Genomic DNA, 18144 nt, shown 5'->3' with positions numbered 1-18144 from the left:
GTGACGAAAACAAACCTAAAACATAATTTCTTACAGTGGTTCATCGCAAACTACATGTTCCAGCTGGCTCTGGAACCAAGTGAAACGGCTATGGTGACGTTGCTGAGTTCGACGTCCAGCTTCTTCACTTTAATCCTGGCTGCCATGTTTCCGTCTTCCTGCGGGGACAAACTGACGGTGTCCAAGATGTTTGCAGTACTTTTAAGTATTTCTGGAGCTGTAAGTATTTTTGTACTATTTTTAATTACTTTTACTCAATTTTAACCGATTTTCTAAACCATAAAAGGTGATGGTGTCCCTGTCGGAGATCACGGAACCCAAAATGACCCGTGGGATTGTGCTGGCCATCATGAGCGCCTTCTTCTACGCCTCGTATCTGGTGCTAGTCAAGCGGAAAAGTGACACCGAGGAGAAGATCAACATCCCGCTGTTTTTCGGCTTCGTAGGGATGTGGAATTTGTTGCTGCTGTGGCCGCTGCTGTTTGTGCTTAACTTCTCGCAGCTGGAAGTGTTTGAGCTTCCATCGAGGAGACAGTTTATGGTGCTGTTTCTGAACGGCCTGGTTGGAACGGTGCTCTCTGAGGCGCTGTGGTTGTGGTAAGTGTATGTGGTGAAGCTTTTTTTTTTGTTTTTTTTTTTGTTTGTTTAAGTTGATGAATGCGTTATCTTAAAAATGGGACTGACTCATTAGACTGAGTTGATTTGAGGTCTTTTTCAAATTTTCCAAACCCTGAGTTCTTAAAAGCTTCGTCCTAGTTCAAAATTCATACATGATTTTTTGCAAAACTTATAACTAACGTTTAAATGAGTAAATTTAAACTATTGGGTTTGTATGGGAAAATTGAATTTTTATTTGGAAAAATCAATATCTTTCTTCTGAGGAATCGAGCCTGCTAATGGTGTCACGTCTACTTTCCACAAAATTAAGGTCGATTAAAATTCTCACATGAAACACATGGATTTCAGGTAACTTCAAAATAGCTCCGCTTCCATAACGCAAATTACTTCCTCGTATCACTGTGATATGCAATTTTCGTTCACTGTTGAAATTTTTTTTTTTTTATTAATTCGTTTATTTGAAACGGCTCGTACCGTTGGTTTTAAGGAGCCAAACTCTTGTTATTGTATTTACAATTCATAACTTTAAACTAAAGTAGTTGAGGAAAGTAAAAAGGAAAGGGAAGAGAAAATTATACACGAAGATCGATAGCTTTAAGGAAAGAGTATAACTCGAACATGTAGTCTAGGTCAACTGCAGCTAACACATCCCTCACTGGAACGTTAGGTGGTTTCCCTCGGGCCCGAAGGGAGTCAATTAAGTCTGTTCTGGCGATAAGGTGGTCCTCACAAGACCAAACAATATGCTCGATGTCGTGGTAACCTTGGCCGCAACGACACAAATTGCTGCTAGCAAGATTCACACGATAGAGTAACGCGTTTAAGGAACAATGATTGGACATGAGTCGGGAAAATGTTCGAATTAAATCCCGACTCAAGTCCAATTTATTGAACCAGGGTTTGAGGCTTACCTTTGGGACAATCGAGTGGAGCCACCGACCGAATTCATCCTCGTCCCATCTGCGCTGCCAGTTGGTAACGGAGTTTCTTCGAGCCAAAAAGTAAAATTCGTTGAAGACGATTTCGCGCTGGTACGTGTCGCCTTCCATCGCCCCCACCTTTGCCAGAGAGTCTGCCTTCTCATTACCCACTATTGAGCAATGGGAGGGAACCCAAACAAAGGTGATTGAAAAGCGACGTCTTGTTAAAGCACTCAAAATATTCCGTATCTTCTCGAGGAAGTACGGCGAGTGCTTTCCCGGTCTTATTGAGCGCATTGCTTCAATAGAGCTGAGACTATCCGTTACGATATAGTAATGTCCAGCAGGTCGTGACGCAACGCTGTCCAAAGCCCAGTGAATAACTGCTAACTCCGCTATATATACAGAGCATGGTGATTGGAGATTATAAGAGGCGCTATTTATTTCGTTGAACACTCCAAATCCCGTTAATTCTTCTATTAGAGACCCGTCGGTAAAGTACATTTTTTCAGCATCGACGTGTCTAAATTTAGCTTCGAAAATTCTTGGAACCAAAAGTGAGCGATGTTGGTCCGGGATTCCTCGAATTTCCTGCTGCATAGACAAATCAAACTGGACAGAAGAGGTGTCGTAGTCAGGGATGAAAACACGAGTTGGAGAGTACGAAGAAGGATTAACTTGCATGGACATAAAGACATGATATATAGACATAAACCTGGTTTGAAGATTTTGCTCAAGTAACCTTTCAAAATTCACAATCACCAATGGGTTCATGACCTCACACCTGATGAGGAACCGGAGTGATAGTAAACTGAATCGGTCTCTCAGTGGGAGTATGCCTGCCAAAACTTCAAGACTCATATTATGCGTTGAGGGCATACAACCCAAAGCGATGCGGAGGCAACGATATTGAATACGTTCGAGTTTAATGAGGTGTGTTTTGGCAGCCGATTGGAAACAGAAACTTCCATACTCCATCACTGAGAGAATAGTTGTTCGGTATAATTTTATAAGATCTTCAGGATGGGCTCCCCACCAGGTGCCAGTGATTGATCGGAGAAAATTGATTCTTTGTTGGCATTTTCCTTTCAGATACTCAATGTGGGCTCTCCAGGTACTCTTGGAATCAAACCAAACCCCAAGATACTTGAAACACCTCGATTGAGTGATCGTTCTGCCTAGTAGTTGAAGCTTAGGTTGAGCAGGTCTTCGTTTTTTAGAGAAAACAACCATTTCCGTTTTCTGAGGAGAAAACTCAATCCCAAGCCCCAAAGCCCAGGAAGACAATCTGTCTAAAGTATCTTGTAGAGGTCTGTGCAGAAGAGACTCAGTAGATCCTGTGACAGACACTACGCCATCATCTGCAAGTTGTCTTAGAGTGCAGCCTTCAGAGAGACAACTGTCGATGTCACTTACGTAAAAGTTGTACAAAAGTGGACTCAAACATGAACCCTGAGGGAGGCCCATGTAAGAGGTTCTTCTAACTGCAATATCTCCGTGAGCAAAGTTCAGATGTTTCTCACAAAGCAAGCTGTATAAGATGTTGTTCAATAGTGGAGGCAGACCCCGGGAGTGCAACTTGTCAGACAACACCTCTATTGATACTGCATCAAAAGCTCCCTTTATGTCTAGAAACACTGAAGCCATTTGCTCACGTTTTGCGTACGCCATTTGTATCTCTGAAGACAGCAAAGCAAGACAATCGTTTGTCCCTTTGCCCCTTCGAAACCCAAATTGAGTATCTGAAAGGAGACCATTTGCTTCTACCCATTTATCCAAACGAAACAAAATCATTTTCTCCATCAATTTGCGTATACAAGACAACATCGCTATTGGACGGTACGAATTCGCATCGGACGCTGGTTTTCCGGGCTTTTGGATAGCTATAACTCTCACTTCTCTCCACTCTTGGGGAACAATGTTGTTCTCCAAGAATTGATTAAATAAATTTAACAAGCGAAATTTGGCGGCGTCCGGAAGGTTTTTCAACAAGTTGAATTTGATTTTATCAATTCCCGGAGCTGAATTGTTGCAAGAGAGGAGGGCAAGTGAGAACTCGACCATCGAAAAGCTGGAATCGAGACCACACCTTTCAGGAGGCACGTTCCGTATTATTTTTTGCACAGGTGTGGAATCTGGACAGACTTTCCGTGCGAAGTTGAATATCTATCTATGTGAATGTTCCTCACTTTCATTTGTTGAAGATCGATTACGCATGTTTCGTGCTACTTTCCACAAGGTATTCAAGGAAGTTTCTCGTGATAAACCCTCCACGAATGTACGCCAATGTGCTAGTTTTTTCCCTTTAATCAATTTTTTGAATTGATTTTCAAGGGACTGATATGTTTGAAAATGATCGAGGGTTCCATGTTTTCTAAAATCTTTGAATGCTTTCGATTTGTCCTTATAAAGCTTGGAACACTGGTTGTCCCACCATGGCACTATGGGGTTTGAGGCGGCAAAAAGTCAAAAAATTAACTTCATCGTAATGATATTTGTCATATACCAGTTTGTAGCGTTATATTTAACTAAGATATCCTCAATTTTTCAGATCATTATCACAAGCACTTATCGTTTCACAGACATCAGACTTAGAAAATTTTGAAAAATATACTTTAGATCCAATAATATTCAAATCAATTTTTCTCCTTTAAATGAAATGCTACACCAATTCCCAATACATCGTTAGAAAGCTTATTTTCTAAGCTTCTTTTTAAAATATTTTTCATTTTTACACGGTTAACATAAAAGTGTAAAAAATGAGTAATTTTATGATTTACTCAAAAAGTTTAAACATTTTGGTCTCTAAGAAAAAAGCCTTACGTTTCCCTAAACTTTTTTTGACTTTTGAACATAGCAAAGGGTTTTATTATTCCAGTGCAAGAAAAAATAGTTGCATATATTTGCATCCTTCAAAGTTATAATAAAAACAAAAAATGAGTAATTTTTAACCATTTTGGAAAAATAGTATGTTAAATGTTAAACATCATTAAGCAAACATTGTTCATAACGTGCAGGGAGATGATTGTAATTGATTGTGACCAAAAGCTACGATAAAATTTTGATATCTGTAGAAATAACTGAGATTTTTCAAAAACTACTTATTTCCCAAAAATTATAAAGTTTTAATACTGCGTTTTTTTGCGTGTACTCTTTTATTCTTTATACAAAACTGAATAATCTTAAACAAAAATACCCTGAGTGGTTTTGTTTTAATCTCTCAAATATTTTTTGTTAACACAGAACTTAAAAATACGCACGCGTTTCCGAAATAAGTTTATTTAAACAATTATTGTTTCAAAACTACACTATGCATTTTTACGAGCCAATGTTCCAATTTTATTGTCCTTTTTGAGCACACATGTAAAACCAAAGTCGAAAATAGTTTATACTGGATTTCGAATGTAAACAACTCATTTCATCTTCAAAAAAGTTCATAAATAGCAAAATTATACTTTTTGCCGCCTCATTGTATGGGGCTGCCCCATAGTGCATGGGTTAGGAGGCCTTCGGCATACAGATGAATCTGGAATGGGTTTTGTTTGAGCGCAAAGTGCACTTTCATGTATTATACGTGAAAGAAAGTTATACTCCTCTAAAGGAGGTAAAACATTCATAGAATCGATGGCTTTTGTTATTTCGTCCGAGTACTTTTTCCAGTCGATGTGTCTTGTAAGGTCATATACCATATTTGTTGAATTTGAAGAGCTGGCCCCATTGGTGATTGAAATTTCGATAGGCCAGTGATCACTACCATTAGGATCTTGGATCACCTTCCACTGGCAATCAAATGATAGTGAATTTGAGCAGAGTGAGAGGTCAATTGCACTTTGCCTTGCAGGAGGTTTAGGTACACGTGTTTTTTCGCCCGTGTTCAAAACTGTTAAATTGAAACTGTCGCAAATATCATAGATAAGAGTAGAACGACTATCGTCAATTTGTTCTCCCCAGACAGTTCCATGTGAATTGAAGTCACCCAGGATCAACCTTGGCTCAGGAAGCACTGAGCACAGGTCCTCTAGGTGACTTCGATCCACTGCAACTCTATGAGGCCAGTATAAACTGACAACGCATAAGTCCTTACCTCTTATAGTTGTATGACAAGCAACAGCTTCAATTCCGCCTGATAATGGGAGGTGAATTCTATAAAAGGAGTGGCGCTTATTGATCCCCAAAAGCACCCCTCCATAAGAATCGTCACGATCCAGACGGATTATATTAAAATCATGGAATGAGATGTTAGATTGAGAAGACAGCCAAGTTTCAGACAATGCAAAAATATCACAGTTTGTTTTATGAAGTAAATTTTTGAACGCATCCAGTTTAGGAATAATACTACGACAATTCCACTGTAAAACAGTGATATCTCTGACCTCTCGGCGTAAATTAGCCATCGAGAGATATGAACACCGATAGAAGAGGCCAAGTTTGCATCAATTGCTGAAAAAATGTCTTAACGATGGGAAGCATCGAAGTTACAATACCTCTGACAGAGTCTGAAACATTGAAGCACGAGAATATTCCATTCAAAATGTCTGACAATTTAAAAAGACCCGATTGCGTATTTGGATCTGACTGAACTACGTTAGATGTTGAGGGCATTGATGTTTCTGCGACAGCTGGGCCATTTTCAGGAGAAATTTTTCCACGGAAACCAGGAGGAACTTCTTTTTCTTTGTTCGTTATTATCGGTCTTTTGATAAAGCTAAAAGTAGGACTAACTGGAGGAATCTTCCTTTTAATCTTAGAGGAAGAAGCTTTAACACGCTTCCTTGAGTTCTCTATTGCCACGAATGCTCGTCCTTCATCAGCTGAGTCTGTGTCCACCACGTCAACTGGCAGCGCAGAAAAAACGTTGTTTGATTGGGCCAGTGGAGAAGCGCTCTTTAGAATTGCGGCATAAGACCGTTTGGAGCGTTCTTGTAAAGAGCGCTTCTGTTTGTCCCACTGACTTTTGAAAGCCTCGCATGCAGAGATGTCATGAGGGGTGCCTCCGCAATAAATGCATTTTTGTTCTGTTGTTTGGCACGCATCCTTCCCATGACTTTCTTTGCAACAAGAGCAGCGTGATTTGTTTGAGCAATGAGATGCTGTATGCCCTAGCGTCTGGCAATTGATACAATTCATGGGACGAGGAACGAATAGTCGAACTGGAAGCCTCAATTTTCCGTCAATCAAGACGTAGTGAGGGAGGGCGGTACCTTCAAAGGTCACACAGAATGAAGCTGAAGGCGAATACTTTTTAATTCCATCAACAGAGTTGGAAGTTCTGAGTTGGCGGCAATCCAGGATTTTGACCGAAGTCGTATCGAGGCTCTTGAACTTTCCAACTCCGTTGGACTTAACGTATTCTGCCGAAAGACTCATGTCCGTGATCACGCCCTCGATCTCTACGTTTCGAGACGGAATGTAAACATGGTATTCTAAAATGAAATGTTTACTAGCTACAATTTCATTGGCAGCTTTCGAACTAGCTACCACGACCCGCAATTTGTTAGGTGTAACCTTGGTAATATTAGTTACAGAGGACTACCTTGCCAGATCTTTCGTGATCTCATTATCATTAGGTTTTTTTTTTAAATTTAAAAAAGTTTTTTTCCCCAAATTCTGACTGTTTGAAAAAAAGCAATATTTTTTGGATTTTGAAAAATGGTGGGGAATCGTGGGCCACCAAATCCAAATTGACCAAATAACATGCGAAGTTTATAAGTTGACCCAAAACTGTGATTTCCTAATTCATTTCGTTATTTTAAAGCAATTTCAGAAGATTAAATAAAAAACAGAGCTGTGTATGATCGCATAGATTCCAAAACCTGGCTCGCGAACGTTTTGGCAAAATTTCTTAAATAGGATGGACAAAATATTTTCCATAACTCTTCATTTGACATAAGAAAACTTTACAGATATGGAAAACGTAATTTAAGTTCTGAATGTGTATAAAAACATAAAAATATAGGTGATTCAAGATGTGTGGCCCACGATTCCCCACAAGCTATGATTTGTAAATTGGTCGCGTTTGTGTGACTTATTGATGTTTCATCAAAAATTCCTTTTCCATGTGAAAGATCATGACGAAACTAAGATCATAAGCGTATGAGGATATTTTTCTTATGCACTTTAGGTTCCCCATCGATGAAATTAGCGGGTGTTTTTTTAATTATGTAAGTCAATTTTTCCAATTTCTTTTAGCTTGACAAGTAAAAGAAGCATATGATGCGTATTTCAGTCAACAACATATAGGAATATATGCCCACGCAAAGCGGCGACGATGACAGTTGGTTTGAGATTTTTATCTCAACACACATCTGAGATATTAAAAGTGGCCCACGATACCCCACTCTCCCCTACTAGATATCGAAATAAAGTGGTAGTTTTTTTAGTAGAATGCTATTTTATATTTTTTTTCATTGCTTATTGGCCTTAACAGTGAAAGTGATGTTCTTTTAAGTAACAACATTTCAAGATTTCAAGATGATGAGACAAGCACTGTACGTTTATAAGTCGGTATTCGAGATTTCAATGATAAAGTTTTATGAATATTTTACTTAAATTACGTGAATGAATTTGGATACCATCTGCAATCAAACTTGCGATTGTTTATGAACAGAAAAAAAATATATGTAATTTTCGTTTGTGTTTTACTTAAGAGTAGTTTTTCCTTTACATATATGATTTATCAACCACCTACATTATACATTACACTTCAAAATTACCTACCTAAATACCTTTCTAACTACAAAAAATGCTTGAACATTAAAGATTAACATTTAAGTAGAAAGCGACCGACTTTGAACAGAACTCATTTACGGTTCTTGCTGATATGACCTGTCTAGCATAGATGTGAGATCGGCAAGATTTCTACAGAAAATTTACGGTCCAGGAAATTGTCGGTCAGGTCTGGACAATAACTTTTAAATTCAATTAAACCTATTTTGAGGATTCTGATTCAATAATTCCCATAATCATTTTTTGTTTCGAATTTCGGATTCTGTATCTAGTTCAGAATTCTTGATTTTCAGTACGAATATTCAAAAGAAATTAGAAATGAAAAAAGCTGTTCTTGGTTCAAATTTTATTTTGCATTTCATATCAAATTTAAATCATGTTTATCAATATCATAAGCATTTTAAAATTTTGGAATTTTTTTCCGAGTATGAAAAAAAAATTGTTTTATATTCCCATTCGAAGTTCCTGAACTTAATTCGTACAAAAAACTCAAACATTTAAGGCAAAATTGAAAACTGAGATGCAGATTCATCATTTGAAATTCATATTAAAATTATGTGAAGGTAAATAATTTAAATAGTAGATAAATTTAGAAAGAACCTGAACTACAGAATTGAAATAATAGATTCATGAACCTTGACTGAACTCTGATCTGCAATTAAGATTCAGAACACCTATTTTATTGTACATTTCAGAAATCGCATAGAAATTCGGATACAGATTCATAGCTTTATTATTGAACTCAGGTTCATAATTCTAATTTAGAATGCAGATTCGAAATTCAGAAAAAAGATTGAGCTTGTAAATAAATTTACAATCTAGATAAATTGCAGAGGAAGACAAGAGATCATGAATCGCTTGTCAATTCAATTTCCAGATTCCAATTTTTGATCAAAACTAGTTTGTTCAGCTGAAAGTCACAAATAAAAAATAGAATTTAAGTTAATTTTCTAAGTTTTTTATTGAAAAAAAAAAAAATCATCTACATGATTTTTATCATGGAATTGATTCTTTATGAAACATGTTTGCTGTTAAAGAAACATGTACCTGATTTTAACCTAAAAAATCTGCACAAAATTCTTTATTTTCTCGGATTATTGTTTAACTTTAAGACTATTAACACATTATTGACCGCGAGAAAACCTAAGTCGTCAGACACCAAAATTCTGCTAATCCAATGTATTTTTGTAATTTGAAGTATATTTGATTTATTTTCATCAAAGATTAAAATCTTTGAATTGTAAAAGAGTTCGGAAGATTGGGCTTGTTTGATTTGAGTATAGTAAAAAATTTTAAAGAAAAGAAAGGCTCTCCTAAAAAAACCTTGTTTTATGCTCAAATCAACTTAGTTTTATCTACCAGACACTCAAACCAATTCAAAGATTTTAGCCATCGATGAAAGCGCTCACCTTCCAGGTTTAGGAAAATTTTTCTTGAATTTCGAATTAAAACGAAAACTTTTAATGTAAAGTACTTAAAAATGAATAATAATATAGTTACAACATAATTTGTTTTTTTTTGTATTTGTGCATTGTTGAGCAAAAGAAAATCATTGGTAAAAATCAGTCAAAGCCCCCCCCCCCCATAAGTCGGTTCTTCCTACGACCCTGACTGATTTAAGAGTCCTACTTTTAACACAAAAAAGATTCTTAATAATGCGTTGATTTGTTATCGTTTCTTAGCATCTTCGAGAGAAAAAAACATTCTCAAAAAGTATATTCGTAAAATTAACAGGTTCATTTATGTTTCATGTATTTCAATCGCAGACAGGCAAAAAAATTCTACCAAGATTTCTTGTAGCTTGTGATTTTGATTTCTATTTGATAACACAAGGCAATAAAATTTTTATTTTTCCGCTGAGCAAAGAAATTAAGAAGAGATTTAGACTAATTTGAAGGCGCTGTTTCCAAATATGCAATTAGTTTTTTTTTTTAGCAAAACTTGTAGAACATTACAATGATTTGGAAATATAATTCATTGATCAACTTTTTCAAAAATTGAGAGTATTTTTGACTTCTGTGAAAAAATATCTCATTTCTGATTGTTTCTCATTGTATATTTTTCCAAATTTTGCAAAAAACGTAACTTGTTTTAAGGGATTTTAAACCAAATTGAGTTTTAGATATTTCTTCAACCATAAGTTAAATCGCTTGGCAGTCTTAGACAAAAATTTGAAATGAATTAAAATCTTTAATATCAAATAATTGAAAACTTTCTTCAGCCTGTGCTGAACAGAAATTTGGTATGTGATTATAATGCTTCTAAATAAAAATTCTATCCGCTCACTTTCATAATCTTTCATTTCTTCTAACTTTCTATCCGTCTTTAACAGTGGTTTTCAAAGTGGTCCCTACCACTCCATGGGAGGAGTTGAGAGCTTCTAGAGGGCGGTGAGCTCAGCTTTTAAAATTGAGGGGTGTTGGAAGGGCTCAGTCGGGCGATGTGGTCATATTTACACATTAAGAAATATAAGACGGGAAACACCAAAATTTGGCATCCTATATCTGGACCAATTCCCACAAATGAAGGAACTTAGAGATACTGAAATTTTTGTGTTTTATTTTGAAAATTAATGTTCAATTATTAAAATCAGAATATTTGAGCTATGCGCAATGTGTTGAAATAACGTTGTTTTGGAATGACATTGAGTAAATAAGTCCAACGTAACAGATCTAAACATCAAATTGAAGATACATAGGTTTAAGACTAAAACTTCATTATTTTCACGGAGATGCAAAGCAAGTTTTTGTCTCTTTTTCTCGATTTGTAAATGGCATTTTTTGTGATTTAGATATAGATTTCTTGGAAAGAAAAATTACAAAATTCTAACCTTTCAGCCAAGAGAACTTAAATTTGAAGTTCTGTTTTGTTCATTTTCAGTTTAATCGGTTCAAATTTCAACAGTGTCATTTGTCACAAAAAACGTTAAAATTATTTGGCTATCAATATAGATTGTCGGAATTCAACTAAATATCAGAATGTTGAACTTTGACCAGGATTGATTTAAAGATTTCATGTTTCATAAATATAACTAAGAAATTTTCGATATCGAGGGATTATACTTCTTTTTACGTTATGTCACCGACCTTACAGTAATTTATGTGTATTCTAGTAATGGCAAATAAAAAAAATTGATAACAAAAATTCAAGATTTTTGTTTAGTTCCAAAAACAAACTGATTATTTGCAAGTTTAACTATTTGTCCTGGAAATAATATAAACTTAAATAAATTTTGAACTTAGTCTATCAACAACATAATGCCAAAAGCTCATGGAATCTAACTCATAATTTAGTTTTTGAGATTAAGAAAAAATCGTTGAGCTCTAAATTTCGTCAAAAGGGGACGGTTAGAGTAAAAAGTTTGAAATTCTATAAATTTTGAAAATTCTCCAGATGTTCTTACTAAAAAGAACATCACTATTCACCGATAAGGCAAATTAATTAAGTAACATGCATAAATTACGGTGATCTTCATAATGTTATCTAATTAAATTTCCAAAAATTGAAAATATTATATTTTTTACGCTTTATATATCTGAATCTATATATGTATCTAAGAATAATGTAAATCGTTGATTGAATGGAGAATAGTAGATAGATTCAAAATCAGCTTATGTTTTTCATGTAGGTTAGTTGGTTCATAAGTTATCAATGGTCGGTTTTATTTAAAATCGATCAATTTCAAAATTTCCACATGCCCTGTCACTAAAACAAGAACTGATTTACAAAACCTGTCAAATAATTTGAGTTTAGGTCACCAAAATCTTCTAAAAACAGTTATATAAACTTAAGAATTTAAAATACTGTTTCCTAGTGTTATTAATGATTGTTTTTGCAAATATTTTGCTGTTATTGATAAAAGCAAACAATTATTTTCAATAATGAATGCATATTAAATTCAAAACAATATTTTTCTGTAGTGGTATTTTTGTTGAATCAGCATTCATTAGAAGAGTTTTGAATCATTTTCTCTAAGATTAACTATCTCTGGATTGTACAATAAACATAAGGAGTGTTTTCGAAAAAAAATGCAATACTGTGTTTTGTTAATAACTTTTGAGTGCCCGAAAGGAAATTGACGAAAAATTTAAAAAAGCTGCCCATTGAAGTAAGGCATTCGCGTAAAAAAATGGTGTTAAGCTGTCTAGGGATTTTCAAGTTAGGATCCAATGAAGAATCTCGATGACAAATTTTTCAGGCAGGATCGAGAAAAAATCCAGTAAATTCTCAGTGGGAAAGCCAAAATCAGTTGGAAATCAACTATTTGACCAGAGTTCATATGGTAAATCGCTAAATGAATCCTAGAGGATCTAACAGCGAGCTAATATTTGAATAAAAGTGAAGCTGATTGATTCCATAAGGTTAAGGAATTTGAGAAATTTTATCAAGCGCAATTCGAAAATTTCTTTTGGAGAAGTGAAAAAAGAGCAATTTTCTGGGCTTGTGATAAAGTTCAGTTTGCAAGTCAGTTGCTTCCTGAGCCGATGTCCTTGAGTTTGAGCCCAAGAGTAAACATCGATCACTGTTGTACCGGATAAATTTTTCAATGACTGTCCGCCAACTGCATCGTTGATATAAGTCGCGAATGACATAAAGATGTTAAAACGACTATAATCAAAACAAAAAAAAGACCAAATTTTCTAACTCTTTCGTCTAGCTGACTGATACACAGGCCTCACTTATCTTCTACAAGGTTAAAAGCTGCCCACCGGTAGTTTGTTTTTTTATGTTCTATATTATAAGGTGTATTTAACACATGATCACAAGGCTAAAGTAGAACTTATTAAACATATAACTTTATTGGATTTTGACTAAACAGTTTTGTATTTACGATTAATAACAGTGTAATTTCAAGTTAGTTTGAACACTAGTAGTTTAATCACCTGCCTTATTCAACTGTTCCAGTATAACTTACTTCCACATACTATAAAGTTTTGAATACAATGAAAACTACAAAAATAATTACAAATGTAATCAATTTACAGCTCATGAAATTTTTCATCCCTTCCAAAAACAGATCCAGCTACTGATTCCAATAAAGATGTTCTACTCCTGATCCTACTCCAAAATAAACACAAGAACTTGGTCTGGAACTTGACCCTGAACATAGTTCTGATTTTGATCCGAACCTCCATTCTGGATCTTGGATCATGCCCCTGATCATTAACTCGAATCCCGGATTTTTATCTTGATTTCAGACTTTGATTCTCATTTAAATCAAAATCCAGACCGTGGATCATGATTCTAGGTTCTAAAGTCTGCTTCATTTAATATTGGAACAAATTCTTTTGCTCATTGTGGCGCTCCTAGTGGACGGATTTGGAAGCTTTTTTCACCCACGTGTCGGGAAATTCATTACCTTTCACCACGTATTTATGTCATAACACCAAACGATAGCATTTTGTAAACAACCGCCATGGAAGCCGAACGGAGAGATCTAATTGTGCACAGTTTTCTTACGAGTACGAGTACGAGAATTTCTTCGAAACAGCAATGAATAATTTTTTTAATTTTTTTTATGAAAGAGTAAAGAAAATGCTACATTTGTATGAAAAACAAATTATGAATTCGTTAATAAATGACTGAACTACACGCAATTGTTTGTGTTCCAATATTGAATGAAGCAGACTTTACATCCGTCGAACTTGGTCAGCACTTGGTCGTACAGCTTTCGAGCACGGATTCTGGCCACATTGTTCTGCTTCAGCGTCCGATTTGGCTGTTTGCTGGCTCGGAATGACCTTATTCCTTCCCGGAGACGAATTCGTCGCACCGTACTGTGAGCGGCCTGGAATTTATTGGCCAAATCGCGGTCTTTAAGATTGGGATTCCTCTTGACGGCCTTGATGACTTTCCCACGCAGTTTCCGGTCGACAGTTCTACTCCGACGCTTCGAATGCGTCTTCCGAGCCGTCGTCAATGTTTCCTTGTACTGCTTGATAACACGCCATACGGTATTTCTGGGCATTTTAAGCTGTTTAGCTAGCTTCGATGCCGACAACAATGGATTTTCAAGAAAACTGTGCACAATTTGATCTCTCCGTTCGGCTTCCATGGCGGTTGTTTACAAAATGCTATCGTTTGGTGTTATGACATAAATACATGGTGAAAGGTAATGAATTTCCCGACACGTGGGTGAAAAAAGTTTCCAAATCCGTCCACTAGGAGCGCCACAATGAGCAAAAGAATTTGTTCCAATATTAAATGAAGCAGACTTTATATCTTGATCCTGGATCAGTAATAAGGTGATTAAACGATTGTGATCACGGTTCCAGCTCCTGATTATGACTTCGGATCTTGTTTCTGGATCATGAACGCTGATTTGTATCTTAAATTTGTACAATGGGTCCCAATCGTGATATTTGATCCTGAACCCAGTTACTGATCACGGTTTTTCATGGTGATCCGAATCCTGATTCGATGGCCCAAAGTTGTTTGCTGTATCGGCTTCTTCCACGCCGTTTAGGACCTTATCCGTAAGATACATTCAAAGAAACCCTACGTACCTACTGTCAGGGATGAATAAATTAAAAATCCAAATAATATCCCAACAGCGATTAAAACAAGATGACAAGTCCCGCCTAAGATGAAAAAACTAATCCAAACTCATGTTCTCGATTCTAGGGGCTGCTTCCTGACGTCCTCCCTCATCGGAACGGTAGCCATCACCCTTCAAATCCCGCTGGCCATGGTTCTGGACATGGTACTCCACGGCAAAACGTACCCACTGCTATTCTACCTCGGCTCCCTGCCGATGTTCCTGTCGCTGCTGATGGTGGCCTTCCTGATGAAGTTCGACGATTGCGATCCGCTGATGAAGTTCTTCAAGCTGGTCTACCGGAGGGTGCGACACTGCCGGAAACCGAACATCGTCCGGATACCGGATCTGGAAGAGCAAACCGAATCGCTCATTGACGATAGTCACGAGCATTGAGCTCTCGGTGGTCCGGGTTATACGATAGAAGATTGTGTAAAGAGATCTCCATGTAGGTAATAGACAGAAAGTCCTTGAGGTTAAAACGATTTTGAATTAAGGAATTGTGGAAGCCGTTGCGGAATTTTATCGTTTAACCGTTTGTGAAGCTGTGCTTTGTATCAAGTTTTCGATTATAAGTATCACAAGTATTTTAATATTCTAAAGATGTATGGACGAAGTAAAATTTTCCTTGGCATAAATACCTTTTTTTCTTAACAACTATTTGACATTCTGGATCTATCCTTAGCAGTGAATCTCCTTTCTCCATAATACTAATTGAATTTAGTCAAATTTCATTTTTATCCTTTAACCTTTTCAGTCATTTCGAAGCATTAGTTCATAGTTTTTCAATTTTAACTAGCACAATTCCGCAAAAATTTAGTTTATAGTTCAGCAAAGTCAACGTAAAAAAAATTTTTTTCATAAAAAAAACGCGATAAGTTGTAAACAGGGCACAAAGGAAGACAGCGCAAGGCAAAATGTGAATATCCATTGTATATTCTGTACTATAAAACTCTTGAATCCTCTTTTCGGTGAAATGGCGCCATTCGAACACGAGTTCTTTCGATCAGTTTCTTGAGAAAAATCTCCCCCTAGTACACTTATTAAACGATGCACCTTAACGTCCACACCTTCAAGTAGCAAATATATTGAAAGTTTACTGTAACTGTGTAGAGCGGAGGGCAAAATTCATCCACTTTCCTTCAAATTGTCAGTATCTGTAACCTTTTAGAATGTATTAAAACAAATCGTAATCCTAACAACAAGTGCGTTGCACATTAACAAAACGGCACAACAAACATTCACCATGCATCAGAAAACCAACTCACTCTGACACATTCCTTCTTCACCGGTCATCAAATAGAATAGGTTCAGAGAATGATTGAAAATCTAATTTGTGATAACGTAGTTAAGATTTACTTGATAATATAAGACACACACACACACACATTCACGAACACATTCACAGATACCTTCTTTACAACCACAATACCAGCTGTAGGGTTTAGAGAGCATTTAGTGAACCGTTTTACCCGTTCTAGCAAAAACAGAAAAAGGAAAAAAATAATAAAACATTACCCCTTACAAACTACAGTCTTAACAACACACAAAGTAAAGTTCACTGAGCTCGTGACACAAAACTGGAACTGGACGAGACGGTTAGCAGTGGAACGTTTTTAAATAAAGAAAAAAAAGTATAATCAAACCACAACCTAACTATTGGCAGAGCAAAATTGCAAACAAAAACAACAACAAAAATCACCCAAAGTGTGTCTCTCACTATTATATACATACAAGTAAAGACTAAATGGAAGAAAAAGACGATTTTCAAACTAGTAAACAGAGGACGATTATAATCGTGAAAGTTATGTATGGTGTTTTAAATGGTAGAATGCGAAAGAAATAACTCCTCTAATCCTACGTCGAATTACCTACGATCACATTCCAGCTTATTGAGCGATTTCTTAAAGTTGGCTTAAAGAAATAAAAAAATTGTAATTATGTCTAAAGGGTGATACGGTCAATATTTGGCCAATATCAGCTTGGCGTATTTCTTTCAATTTTGCATTTAAAAACCTGAACACTCCTCATTTTGAAGGTGAGTGTGAAGAATGTTGCTCCTATTTTGATTTTGGAATTCACTTTTCAGTTGTCAAAATGCCGGCCAAGGAAGAAGAGCAGCGCATCGCGAAAATCTGAGCTACTCGCACGCAAAGCTGGCAAAATCGCTAAAAGTTGCCAAATCAACCGCTACAATTGTAATTAAAGTGTTTGGAGAACGTTTGTTGACAGCCAGGAAATCTGGATCGGGGGGAAATCGAAAACCGGAAGCCGAAAGGTAGCAGATATTTTCAAGCACATGAAACTGGCAAAGTTCGCAAAGAAATATCTGGTTTGGCAAGCCATCTGTACCTGTGGCTTGAAAAGCAGCATTTTTATAGCTTCCGGGACTGCCAACCAAGAAATTTACGTGAAAGAGTGCTTGAATAAACGGTAAAAAGGCAATGGAGTGGTACGCCGCCAACAACGTGCAGGTGGTTCCCAAGGACAAGAACCCTCCCAACACGCCTGAGCTCCGCCCAATTGAGAAATACTGGGCTTTTGTCAAGCGGAACGTAAAGAAGACTTAAAAAAACTGCTAAGGACGAGCAGCAGTACAAGGCAAACTGGCTTTCTGCGGCGAAGAAGGTGGACAAGGTGGCTGTACAAATCTGATGGCAGGAGTTAAGCATAAGACCCGGCAATTCAGATTTGGAAAAGCGGAAGCCTAACTGAATATTTTTCCTGAATTTAATACTAATTCAACTTGAAAAAGAAATTTAATTTGATTTTTTAAATAAACGATTTCACCGATTTACACGCGTTTTCCCTTGACCAAATTTTGACCGTATCACCCTTAAAGAATTATTTTAAAACAGCTCTGCTCATCCCAAGGGGGAGAAAGAGAAGAAAATTTCTGAACTGACATTCAGTACCGCACTGACGTTTTGGTACCAAAATTCCATTGAAATCAAAGGGGGACTGACGTTCTGGTTCCAAAAAGTCAGTACGGTCCGTTTGTATGTGATTTGACAGTTGCTTCAGTCCTTCGGCTCATCCCGGATGACGTACAAATAGCTGATATCCGTTGTTTTTTGTTGATTAACCTAAAACTCAGTGTATCAGAGGCTTCAGTATTCATAACTTTCGTAAAAGTGACCAGCATTTTCCGAAAAAGCGCAAAAATATCGTGCCGAGTGGTGTACTGTCTTGAAAAGTCAAATGGCGAAAACAGAAGAAGTACCTAAGTATTGCAGCGGTTCGAAATGCGATTCGAAAGTATGGAGAGGAAAGCAGCTTCGGGAAGAAAAAATCTGGGCAGAAGCCGGGTCCGGTGGACAAAACTTTGGACCGGATAGCCAT

General features: G+C 36.6%; 1 protein-coding gene across 4 annotated transcripts in view; it reads left to right on the top strand.

Annotated features, from left to right (window-relative positions):
* Nucleotides 1-16610, top strand: part of LOC129756314 (solute carrier family 35 member F5) — a 59077-nt gene extending 42467 nt beyond the window's left edge. For all 4 annotated transcript variants that reach the window (XM_055753159.1, XM_055753161.1, XM_055753162.1 and 1 more), the window contains exons 6-8: nt 37-219; nt 287-597; nt 14889-16610. In XM_055753159.1, coding sequence (XP_055609134.1) covers nt 37-219; nt 287-597; nt 14889-15198 — 804 coding nt within the window. In that variant the 3' untranslated portion in view covers nt 15199-16610. The remainder of the gene's footprint in view (nt 1-36; nt 220-286; nt 598-14888) is intronic.
* The last annotated feature ends 1534 nt before the right edge of the window (nt 16611-18144 follow it).

Source organism: Uranotaenia lowii, chromosome 3 (assembly GCF_029784155.1).
Source record: "Uranotaenia lowii strain MFRU-FL chromosome 3, ASM2978415v1, whole genome shotgun sequence".
Classification (NCBI taxonomy): Eukaryota; Metazoa; Arthropoda; class Insecta; order Diptera; family Culicidae; genus Uranotaenia; species Uranotaenia lowii.
Note: the sequence above shows the minus strand (reverse complement) of the source record. Positions and strands in the feature narration are given on the sequence as shown.